The sequence below is a fragment of the Pan troglodytes genome, chromosome 7, assembly GCF_028858775.2.
Source record: "Pan troglodytes isolate AG18354 chromosome 7, NHGRI_mPanTro3-v2.0_pri, whole genome shotgun sequence".
In the NCBI taxonomy this organism is placed as follows: domain Eukaryota; kingdom Metazoa; phylum Chordata; class Mammalia; order Primates; family Hominidae; genus Pan; species Pan troglodytes.
Window position 1 is genome coordinate 93,860,252 of NC_072405.2, and position 12,353 is coordinate 93,872,604.

The 12,353-nt window shown below is 38.4% G+C and overlaps 1 protein-coding gene across 3 annotated transcripts in view; it reads left to right on the forward strand.

Moving 5' to 3' along the window:
* The window catches only part of E2F5 (E2F transcription factor 5), a 37,589-nt gene that overhangs the window by 20,956 nt on the left and 4,280 nt on the right, over nt 1-12,353 (forward strand). For all 3 annotated transcript variants that reach the window (XM_001169141.8, XM_009455577.4, XM_063817235.1), the window contains exons 2-6: nt 4,281-4,390; nt 5,231-5,392; nt 8,308-8,351; nt 9,554-9,618; nt 11,273-11,540. In XM_001169141.8, coding sequence (XP_001169141.1) covers nt 4,281-4,390; nt 5,231-5,392; nt 8,308-8,351; nt 9,554-9,618; nt 11,273-11,540 — 649 coding nt within the window. The remainder of the gene's footprint in view (nt 1-4,280; nt 4,391-5,230; nt 5,393-8,307; nt 8,352-9,553; nt 9,619-11,272; nt 11,541-12,353) is intronic.

Sequence of the window (12,353 nt, forward strand, 5' to 3'; positions counted from 1 at the left end):
GCTGATAGGTCTCACTTTAAATTCATGATCACCAACTACAAAGGGGCCAGTAGTGCTGTCCAGCATTCCTTCCATGCTACCTATTGTCTTGCTTTTTTATATGAATATTTCGTACTTTCTTCTCTCCTCTCAACCATTAATAGCTCCTTTCCTTTCTCCCTGATCCCAGTGCTGATGAGAGAATAAAAATCAACCAGAAGGAAATGTCTAAACTTTCTCCCTACCTGGTCTACTAATGTACCTATATCTGTACCCAGGTACTCTGCTGGACTTCAGTTATTAATATGCCCTGTTATTATCTAAGGACAGTCCTCACTTATTGAATTCACATCCTGCCTTGCCTACTTATGGCCATCTCTAGCAGTCGTCCCTTCTCTCTTCTGCATTGTTAATGATTCCTCTTTCTTCTTTACCAGATCATTCCTATCAGCATACTCACATGTTGAAATAGCTCCCATCTTTAAAAGGAAAAAAAAAACTTCCTGGAGACCCCACAGTTCCCTAAAAATATTGCCCCATTTCTCCTTACCTCTTTGCAGCAGAACTCTTCAAGAGTTGTCTATTCTAGCTTTCTTTCCATTCTTTCTTGAAATTTCTCCATTAAGACTTTCAGCCCCACCTCTCTGCCAAAACAGCTCTGATCAAAGTCACCCATGATCTTTCCAAAGGCAAATCACTGATCAGTTCTCACTAACTTGCTCTGACAGCAATACTTGATATGGTCACACTTTCTTACACTCTCTTCCCTTGGATTCCAAGACCCCACACTTTCTGATTTTCTTCTGACTTCAGTGGCAGGTTGCTCCCTCATTTCCTGGACCTTAAACTTCCCCAGAGTTGGTTCTTAACCTTCCCTTATATGCTCACCTCCTATGTCAAACTAGTGGATTCCATCTTGTGGTATAAACTGTCTATTCGCTGAAGACTACTGAATTTATATCTCTAGCTTGGATCTCTCCCCTAAGCCACACACTCTCGTGTCCAGTGGTCTTGCTTTCTCCCTGTGGATGTCAGAAGGTTCAAGGCCAGTTTCTTTATTTCCAGTGCTCCAAACTGGTTCCTTCTGTAGTATACCTTATTTGTAATTGCTCTTATCAAAAACTGAAGTCATTTCTGATTCCTCTCTAGGGACCTGCTGCTTGCCATACCTTCAAAATATATCCAGAATGTTAACATTTTTCACCATCTTCATAGCTACCCCTCCATCCAAGCCACTACCATCTCCTGCATGGATTATTGCCATCGCCATCTTGTTGGTCTCCTTTCCTGTCTTTATCTTCTTTTTCCATTTTCCCTCTCATTATTCTGCCACACTGGCCTGCCTGCCTCTCCTTGAAGAAGCTAAGCACCCCTCACACTTCAGAACCTTTGTGCTTGCTGCTTCCTCTGCCCAGAATGCTCTACCACCAAACATTCACAGGGGTCTCCTACTCCATTCAAATGTTCAAATGTCACCTTGTCAGAGAGCTTTCCCTGAAAATCCTATTTGATATAGCACCTTCCTCTTGCCTGCATTCTCTCCAAACATAATTATTTGTATATTATTAACTTCCCTCTCTTCTTTGAGGGCAGGGACTTTGTTCTGTCACATCTATATCTTTAAGACCCAGAACCAAGCCTGGAACATTTTGGTGTTAAATGAATGGAGGAAGGTAGTGGTGATAGTGGTGGTGGTGGTGGTGGTGGAGATTCATGGTATTATTCTGTTAGATATTAAAGCCCCAAATTAGTTTTTAAAGAATTCACACACAACTTTTTCAAACACTGTATAAAACAAGGTAAATCTGTATACACACAAACTTTAACCAATCTTAAACACAGTCTTACCCACGATCCGTTTCAACCTGTATTTGATGATGAGGCTGACTAGCCAACATTTAAGTAATCACTATACAGTAGACATTGCGGTAAGATTATCCAGTTTAATTCCCACAATACTCCTTTCAGTATATGTTATACCATTTTATGAAAAAGGAAATGAGGCTTAGTGAGCTTACGATGAGGCCAGCTGAAGATAGGAAGTGGCAGCCCTGGGACTGGATCTCAGTGTGTTTAGCTTCAGAACTTCTTAAGAATGATGGGGCTGGCTGGGTGCCATGGCTCACACTTGTAATCTCAGCACTTTGGGAGGTCAAGGTGGGTGGATCATCTGGGGTCAGGAGCTCAAGACCAGCCTGGCCAACATGGTGAAACCCCGTCTCTACTAAAAATACAAAAATTAGCCAGTCGTGGTGGTACACACCTGTAGTCCCAGCTACTTGGGAGGCTGAGGCAGGAGAATCAGTTGAACCCAGGTGGTGGAGGTTGCAGTGAGCCAAGATCACACCACTGCACTCCAGCTTCGGCAAGAGAGGGAGACTCTGTCTCAAAAAAAAAAAAAAAAAAAAAAAAAGAATGATGGGACTTTCTAAAATAAAAGCCGCCTGGAGATTCTTTTACATATGATCTGTACATGTTAGTCATTTATATGTTTACATACTTAAATAGTAAAGTATTTGAGAAATAATGTTTAGTTTTAGAAACTAGGGGTTAAATGTTGTGATTGTTAAGCAGTAATAAATATAAATGATAAACAAGACACCTTTTTAAAACTTTGAGCTAAAAATTAAATCTGATGGCACTTTGCCTAATGACCTAAGCTAGATCTTGTGGTCTGGTTCATACAAACATGTTCTGATACCAAAACCAGAGTGCTGTTGCTATGGCTGTGAATGCTTTTCTGTGTGAGTACATAGATACCAGTAACACAGAGCCATGGCTTGGAGTTCTCTGAGTTACTTCTCTAGAGAGAGGAAAGTGAGAAATGAAACCTCAGCTTCAGATTTGTACCGTTAACTTTGCAGTCGTGTATTGCTCTTCATAAAAACAGCCTCGAAGTCAAGAGTAAAAATTCTATGAAGGTCGATAAAACAAGAAGGGAATTGCTAAGTACAAGGGAAGAAGGTATCAATGAAACAAACCATGGCTAGTCCTGCTGTTAATTTTCTGGTTCTCTAGAAGGGACAGTGCCAAGTTAGAGTTGGGGAACAAAGAGCCCCACTCTCCTGCTTTTCCTTCTTCTGCCACATCCTGCTTATTCTCCCGGTCCACTGAGGCATGAATCCCCTTCTTGAGGAAGACCTGAATGATGGGACAGCAGTAACCTGGGGGTTTTGGTGGCACATACAAAAAAATGTGTCTGAGAGAACTGACATTTCTCTTAAGATCCCAAATGCCTGTACAGTGAATATAGCTGTCAGTGGCACCTTCTCCGGGGGGAAGGCAGGTCCAGATTGCAAACACTGTGCTGAGCTAGGTTTTCACAGAATCAAGAAAGAAGTGATGCTCTCTGGGAGAGCTGTTAGCAATTATGCGAAGCTGGGAGAGCTGTTAGCAATTATGCGAAGCTAAATCCTGTTCATTTAGATATTTTAGATAATGTGCTGAAAATTGTCAGTAGAGACACAAATATTTGTAACTACCATGGATCTTAAAATGTGGCTCCACATTCAAAATAGGCTATTGTCTAATCCACTCTGAAAACTTCTTTGAGGTTCTCTTTGTTCTTTTGGGAACACACATCAAAAATGTGAATTGGAACTAATCAGAGGAATTGTTTGTTGAATTCATAACATGATAGCATATATTGTTTTGTTGATCTTATCTAATGTGAATGCAGCTACCAAGTTTTTGTATAATAGTTGCTAGTGCAATCTTGAGCTATTGATTCTGATTTCTTGCTGATTTTATGCTTTGTGTTAGGATGGCATGATTCATTCCTCTGTTTTCACTATTAATTTAAAAATGTAGATATTTATTTCAAGGTATTATAAGTGTGCATATAGTTCAGAATTTCCAAGTGTCTTAATTACCAAAATAAATTGCTGAGATGTAATTCTTTAAAATTTTAAAAAATAAGTAATGCGTCTTTAGATGAGACTGTTTATGAACAGAGAAATAAGATAGGAGGTGACATGGATAGGCAATTAGTAGCTCCTCCTTAGGATTAGTCCATAAGGTGACACAAAGTATTCTTATTGTGTTCTTTTATTTTTGCAGGCTTTGTGTCATGACCTTAATTTCTTTTTCTGTTCCAACATCTGCTAGCTTTTAAATGGAATAATTTCTTTGGTATTTGCAGTGTTTGGGAGATGCTTTGAACATGCTCAGCTATTGTCCCCAAGCAACTGACTGGGTCAAATTTGAGATTGGACTTGCTGTGGATTTAATAATCAACGCTTTTTGGCTTTAAAATATGACTTGCCCTTTATTTCACTGTTCTCGTTGTCTTTCCTGAACAGGCTGCTGATACTTTGGCTGTGAGGCAAAAAAGGAGAATTTATGATATCACCAATGTCTTAGAGGGAATTGACTTGATTGAAAAAAAGTCAAAAAACAGTATCCAGTGGAAGTAAGTTACAAACCAGCACCCTCTTCTGAAACCTTTATTTTTCTTCTCAATGCTCTGTAAAATTTGACCTTCCCAATGTTTCTATCTCCCAAATCCTCTATTTCAGTCAGGCCCCTCAGCTTTCCCTGAACACACCTTTCTGGGCCTCTGTGTCACTCCTGTGTTGGGTGTTCCCTTGCTCTTTTGGATGTTGGGTTTTCGCTCTTAAAATTCAAATCTTACTTTCTCCCTCAAGCTATTACTCATTTGGCACACATTGCATACTGTCTTGTATTAATCTCTTCCTAACTCTTTACCTGTCCTTGAGAGCAAGAACCACTTTCATAGGAATTTGTACTTTGTAAATAGTAATTAATTGAAACGCATGTTGTCATTAATTGTGGCCTGGTTATACGTTTGAATGTAACAATTTCTGTTCTTCTAATGTGTCCCCTTTGACCATAGTTTTTGTCTTGTTTTGTTTTCGCCAAAATTCCACCAAAACATTAAAATGTTGTAATTTATTTTACCAGCACCTCAGTCACATCCTGAGACTGCTAGGTGTGACTGCTGAGCACACTCTTTTGGTACCCAGTCACCAACCAGTCTGGCCTTCCAGATGACAAAAAGACACTGTAGGGAAGATTGAGAATTTTTGTAATTTGGTTGTTCTTGTCAATAAATTTTCTAAGCAAGAAGTATGGTGTTTAAAATTTTTAAGGATTTTAGTGCTTGATTTTAAGAGTGTAAAGACTTCTGTCTTGAATATATTACTAAATAAGTCAGTTTTATTACAGTAAAAATTAAGTGATATTAACCTAGATCTGATACTGAGGATATTAATTCTCATATGTTTTTAAGAGGTGTAGGTGCTGGCTGTAATACTAAAGAAGTCATAGATAGATTAAGATATCTTAAAGCTGAAATTGAAGATCTAGAACTGAAGGAAAGAGAACTTGATCAGCAGAAGTTGTGGCTACAGCAAAGCATCAAAAATGTGATGGACGATTCCATTAATAATAGATATCCTTTTAAATAAGTTATGCATATACATATAGCTTTGGAATCTGTATGTATAAATCATTTCAGTCTGAAGATCATTCACTTTGTTTTTAGACAGTTAAGTTTTATAAGTAAATATGACATTTTAATTTTATTATATTCTTATGATATATACTAATATTTTCTAAATGTTACCTTTTTAAGTTATATAGTACAGATCCATTAGCCTTATTCCTGTGTTGCACTGAGGGGGAAAAAGAGATTAGCCAACTTTTGGTCTACCAATTGATAGAATGCAGTATGCTAGCCAGTGTGCTCAGGAAATCTGTGAATATTAGAAGCCATTGTTAAGTACATTTGTATTTTTAAATAATTATGTTCAGTGTTCTGAAGTATAAAATTCAGCAGCTCTCAAAGTTTTGAAAATTTTTCGTTTAAAGATGAGATATCATGTGTCCACAATCAATCCTTGATACTTTCTGCCTAACATGAACCCCAAAATAGTTCCTACTGGAGAACAGGGGTCTAAGTCGCGTGTGCCTATCACCAATATATATTGGGGGAAAAACATTATTATATATAATACATATAATATCATATATATAAAATATATATTTATATATAATATATAAAAACATTATTATATATATAAAAACACATATCCATGTGTTTCTTACAAACCACTATCTTCTCTCAGGTATCTGTGATTCTCTTAGTTTATGAACTTACCTGTACTCTTAAAGAAACTAACCACATTTTACCTTGTAGCACCTCATGAAATTTTGACTAATGTATACAATATAATTTACTTTTCACATTTTCATGTATTTGGTGAACAAGTCCATGATCTCATTTGTTATTTCCTTTGTATGGATCAGAGCCCCTTAACAGTTTGAGAACAATGGGAGTTTTCAAGCTGTGTTCTGTGGAGTTCTGAAATTCAAAAGCCATTAACCTATTTTATCTTGGACTTCGCTGCCCTGCTTTACGAGATGCTGGCCATTCCCATTGCCCCAACCATGGTTATGTGTGATATATATAAAGTTTTCTGTATATTATGGTATTTTGACATCTCCATAAACCTTTCTGGCTGAGGAGAGACTGCCCATCCTGGGACTAGCCACTTCTTAGAAACAGCATGGGCTCATGTCCTTTGTAGGGTCATGGATGACGCTGGAAACCATCATTCTCAGCAAACTATTGCAAGGACAAAAAACCAAACACCGCATGTTCTCACTCATAGGTGGGAATTGAACAATGAGAACACATGGACACAGGAAGGGGAATATCACACACCAGGGACTGTTGTGGGGTGGGGGAGGGGGGAGGGAGAGCATTATGAGATATACCTAATGCTAAATGACGAGTTAATGGGTGCAGCACGCCAACATGGCACATGTATACATATGTAACAAACCTGCACGTTGTGCATATGTACCCTAAAACTTAAAGTATAATAATAATAAAATTAAGAAAAAAGAAACAGCATGGGCTCAGCCAGGAGCATCCCTTTGATATATAAACTAACCAGTCAAGGTCCAGACCTCCTCTCTCCAGTCCATACACCCCAGGTGGCAATATTCCTCTGCCTTAATCATCCCAGGGTCAGGTACCAGACAACTGGGGGACTACCTGCATAGCTTAGAGCCCACCAAAATTATCCAAACTAGGCCAAATGCAGTGGCTCACGCCTGTAATCCCAGCACTTTGGGAAGCCAAGGTTGGCGGATCACCTGAGGTCAGGAGTTTGAGACCAGCCTGGCCAACAGGGTGAAACCCTGTCCGTACTAAAAGTACAAAAACTAGCTGGGCATGGCAATGTGCATCTGTAATCCCAGCTAGCAGGGAGGCCATAGGAGAATTGCTTGAACCCAGGAGGCAGAAGCTGCAGTGAGCCAAGATCACACTACTGCACTTCAGCTTGGGCGATAGAGCAAACTCCGTCTCAAAACAAAACAAAATTATCCAGACTAGCTAATCGTAGTGTTCTCCCCACCCTGCTTTTTTTTTTTTTCCTGAGATGGAGTCGCTCTGTTGCCCAGGCTGGAGTGCAGTGATGTGATCTTGGCTCACTGCAACCTCCACCCCCCGGGTTTAAGCAATTCTTCTGCCTCAGCCTCCAGAGTAGCTGTGATTACAGGTGCTCACCACCATGCCCTGCTAAGTTTTGTATTTTAGTAGAGATGGGTTTCACCATCTCTAGGCTAGACTTCTTTTTTTTATCTGTCCATGTGTGGCAGCCCCTCTGTGCATATGGTCAGGCTGGTCTTGAACTCCTGACCTCAAGTGATCCACCTGCCTCGGCCTCCCAAAGTGCTGGGTGGCGTGAGCCACCATGCCCGGCCACCCTGCATTTCTTTTCCCAAGGAAACCCCAATAAAAGCTCTGGGCTAATGCTTTCCCCTTGCTCCTGTCTTCTGCCTCCTGACCACCTTGTTGTCTTAACCACGTGGCCCTGAGTAGCCTGCCTTGCCTCCCGTCACTAGGACCTATGAGTATAATACTTTGTTTTTCTGAGCCTTTCTTTTCCTCTGTGTCCTCTTGTGGCCATACCTGACCATTTAATACAAGAACAAAAAACAACGATCACAGAAAATTCCTGATGTGGAAGCTGATATGGTTGCTGATGGCCTCCTTTTCCCCATCCATTCCCTTCCCCCAGAAACCTTTGCCTCCATGAAGAATGTGCACTGCTTTCCATCTCTCTCCTAAGGGTCCTCAAATGTCACAAAAATCAGAATGGCTTCTTCTAAGAGCAAAGGATGGGAACTCCTTTGTCTTTACCTTTCTAGACTAGACTTCTTTTTTTGTCTGTCCATGTGTGGCAGTCCCTCTGTGCATATGGTCATTTAGTTATTTTGACCTTCAGATGTATTACCTTAATTTAAATGCCTAGGCTTGATATAAATGTTGTTCCTTAACTCCTATGACAGTACATTTTCCTATGTAACTCATGAAGACATCTGTAATTGCTTTAATGGTAAGTACCATTAGACTTTTCCTTGCATTCTTCCTCTCAACCTATTTAGTGGAGGGTGATTCAGAATTCCCTGTGTCCTCATCCTGTCATTATTTTCAGAAGTTGTGGGCATTGTGTCTCACTCCACCATGCCGTGTATTGATAGACTGCTTTTGTTTCTGTTTTCATGAGAATAGCTGCTTTTCACAGCATTCAGTTCATTAGCTCCACTGGTAGGGATCAACTGTGTGTGGAAGGGGAAGGGGACAGGGACAGAGGGCAAGCTAAATCAGAGCGGGATTAAGCAACTTTCATTGTCACACAGTCACAGAGTTAGTGACCAAACTTGAACTAGAACATGGTTCTCATCAGCATTGTTTATCAAACTATATGCAAGTATGCTGGTCTCAAATGAAACTCAAAGAAAACGTGAGGAAAGAATTAGGTGAATCCATCTTATAACCAGGAAACCTATTCCTATGCAATTTGCTGCCCCTGTGTTTTCTCCTTAAAATAACAATATCATGTTAATAATTATAATTATTAATATAACTAAAATGGGGGGACGTGTGTTCCCAAAATTATAGCACAAGTAAAATGAAATTGTGCATATTTAAATTTATGTGTATTAGCCACCTATTTAAAAAGATTCTGCCAAGTACCTCATCAAGTGGAATCTGACTTTCTATGTAAGACTATGTTGGAAATAAGTATAGGACTATTGTTCTATTTTACCACTGTATTTCCTGAGTTTTTTAAGGAAGTTTGCTGAGACTTCTGTTAATCTGCAACTCAACAGAGATTTGTTGTAGAATTTGGCTTCAAAAATAATAAAATCATTTAAGCTCAACATTTCAGTGTCTCATACCTAATCTCCACTATCCTCAGTCCAATGAACAGTGTTATTTGAGGCTAAATGGTCTTAAGAATCTCAGACTTTACAGGAGTCTTAGTCAAAGCAAAATCAACTTGAGCTGAATTTGTTAATGAGAATCATACAGCTAACCCATGTATAATACTAATACATGTATTATCTTATTTAATCCCCAAAAAATCTATGCAGTAGGTTGTGTGTCCCCCATTTTATAGAATTGAAAATCAAAGCTCAAGGTCACCTAGTTTGGGATTGAACCAAACACTCTGATTCCAGAGCCCACATTCTTGCCACTGTATTCCATGATCAACAGTATTTTATGTAACTTTTTATATTTATTTTTGACCAGGTGATACACTTTTGGCCATTCAGGCACCTTCTGGTACACAACTGGAGGTACCCATTCCAGAAATGGTATGTAGGATAACTTATGTTTATATAAGTGGGAAAAATGAATCTACTGTCTCAAGAAGGATATTTTCTTTAGCTGAATGTGAGCTAATTGTGTAAACACTGTGAGTTAGTCAAGTTTTTATCTAAAAGTATTGATAGCTGAATTTGTATGTCTTTAATTCCTTGGTAAAATTATAGAACTAAATGAATCATAAATGATTTTAAAGATTATTGGCTATATCCTTAGTCATTTATTGATATCATTTAGCTCAAATAAAGTCAATTTTTAAAAAGTAATCAGAATGCTTTATCAAGTGATTTTTGTTTCATACAAAAATTAAAACTATTGTATAAAATTATCTTCAGGCTATGTGAATAAGGTGTGTATGAAACAAATGAATATTGTGTTTAGACTTGGGTCCTATCCCTAAGATATCTATCCCCAAGTAACCAAATGATTTAAAATGATTTAACATTTTGATTAAATTATTTTAAATTTGAATTTTTTAAGTTAGAGGATGTCAAGAAATGACTAATGATATGGCCAATAATCTATAAAAATCAGTTAAAATGACCACATTGGGCTGGGTGCAGTGGCTCATGCCTGCAATCTCAGCACTTTGGGAGGCCAAGGCAGGTGGATCACTTGAGGTCAAGAGTTTAAGACCAGCCTGACCAACATGGTGAAACCCCATCTCTACTAAAAATACAAAATTAGCCGGGCATGGTGGTGCACGCCTGTAATCCCAGCTACTTGGGAGGCTGAGGCAGGAGAATTGCTTCAACCTGGGAGGCAGTGGTTGCAGTGAGCCGAAATCGCGCCATTGCACTCCAGCCTGGGCAACAAGAGTGAAACTCTGTATCAAAACAACAACAACACATCTACAACTGATATAAAAATTGCCACTGAGGAAAAAGTTCAATGTACATATCAACAATCAATTCCTTTAAATTAGGTCTTTTACAAAACATTGTCTGGCTTATTAAGTCAAAGACATTTATTGACTCTATAAATGAGTTTCATGATTTTCGTTTTCAGATTCAGATTTTTAAAAACAAACTAATTTGAAAGCAATAACCAAAAAAGGGAGTAGAAAAAGATTACTATATTATCTACCTCCTTCCCCCACCCCCTTATTAAAAAAGTTTACATTTAGGCATTTGTATTACTGGAGTCTGAAGCCTCAGGATACAGATTACTTTTTCAGCTGGAAGAATGTTATATTTATTTCTCAGTAGGAGAAATTAGTTGTCTTTGTGCTTGCAGATGGGAAAAAAAAGAGTTTGATTTGTGAAGCATGTTGAACTGACCAGATCTGTGGTGGCCAACTCCAGGGGATAAAGTTCCTGTATATGGAGAATACCTGGAGCATTGCTGGGCCCTGACCTATTATATAGTCACACACGGTAACAACAGATGGTTGCCAGAATTCTACAACAGAGAGTTTCTAATGATCAGTATTTGTGAAAAGCTTACTTTTTAGAAACTAGTGGTTTAGAGCCCTCAAAATTACATTCTACTCTATGTCTCTACTTTTCTGTTTTGACTTAATGACTTTATTGTGTTATGTGAATTTAGTAAGTCCCTAATAGCTTTGCCTGTCTTATTTTACTGTCTTAAGTTAGCTAGAAATGTTAATAATTATACATTTGTTTATACCCAATAACTTCAAAGGGTCAGAATGGACAAAAGAAATACCAGATCAATCTAAAGAGTCATTCAGGACCTATCCATGTGCTGCTTATAAATAAAGAGTCGAGTTCATCTAAGCCCGTGGTTTTTCCTGTTCCCCCACCTGATGACCTCACACAGCCTTCCTCCCAGTCCTTGACTCCAGTGACTCCACAGAAATCCAGCATGGCAACTCAAAATCTGCCTGAGCAACATGTCTCTGAAAGAAGCCAGGCTCTGCAGCAGACATCAGCTACAGATATATCTTCAGGTGGGTTCAGAGCCTTTCTTTTGTAAAGTAGAGAGGGAGAAATATAAAAACAGGTTGGCTCTCTTATCCAAAGTGCTTGTGACCAGAAATGTCCCAAGCACTTTTGACATTTTGGAATATTTGCATATACATAATAAGATATCTTGGGGATAGGACCCAAGTCTAAACACAGTATTCATTTGTTTCATACACACCTTATTCACATAGCCTGAATATAATTTTATACAATAGTTTTAATTTTTGCATGAAACAAAATATTGACTGTGGCTTGACTGCAACCTATCACAAGGTCAGGTGTGGAATTTTCCATTTGTGGCATATGTAGATTTCAGCTTTTACCTGAAGTTTACTTGGTAAGGTTCTTTTATCTCTCTTAGTAAGTCTAGGATAAATTAGTGAAATATGTTCCAACTACCTTTAAGAAAATATGTTCCAACTATCTTTAAGTATGGACCATAGTGACTTATGCCTCTTGTTTCTCCATATTCTTTGTTATACTTTTTATTTGGGAAGCTTAGTTTTATAGAAGTGATAAATGGTCTCAACTCCAATTATGTAGGAAATCTTACTTTCCTCATTTGTTTCATTTATGAAATTTTAAAAAGCTAAAACATTTCACACTGGGTATCAGGAGTAGAGAGCACAACTCTTAATTTGGCAGTACCTTACTGATTCCAAATAAAGGGAGCATGGTAGGCAATCTCTCAGTGACTACTGAATGAATGAATGAATGAATGGTGCCAATATAGACATCATATTGCAGATAATTTAAAACTATATTGTATATAATCCAAATTGTTTATTTTACCTCTA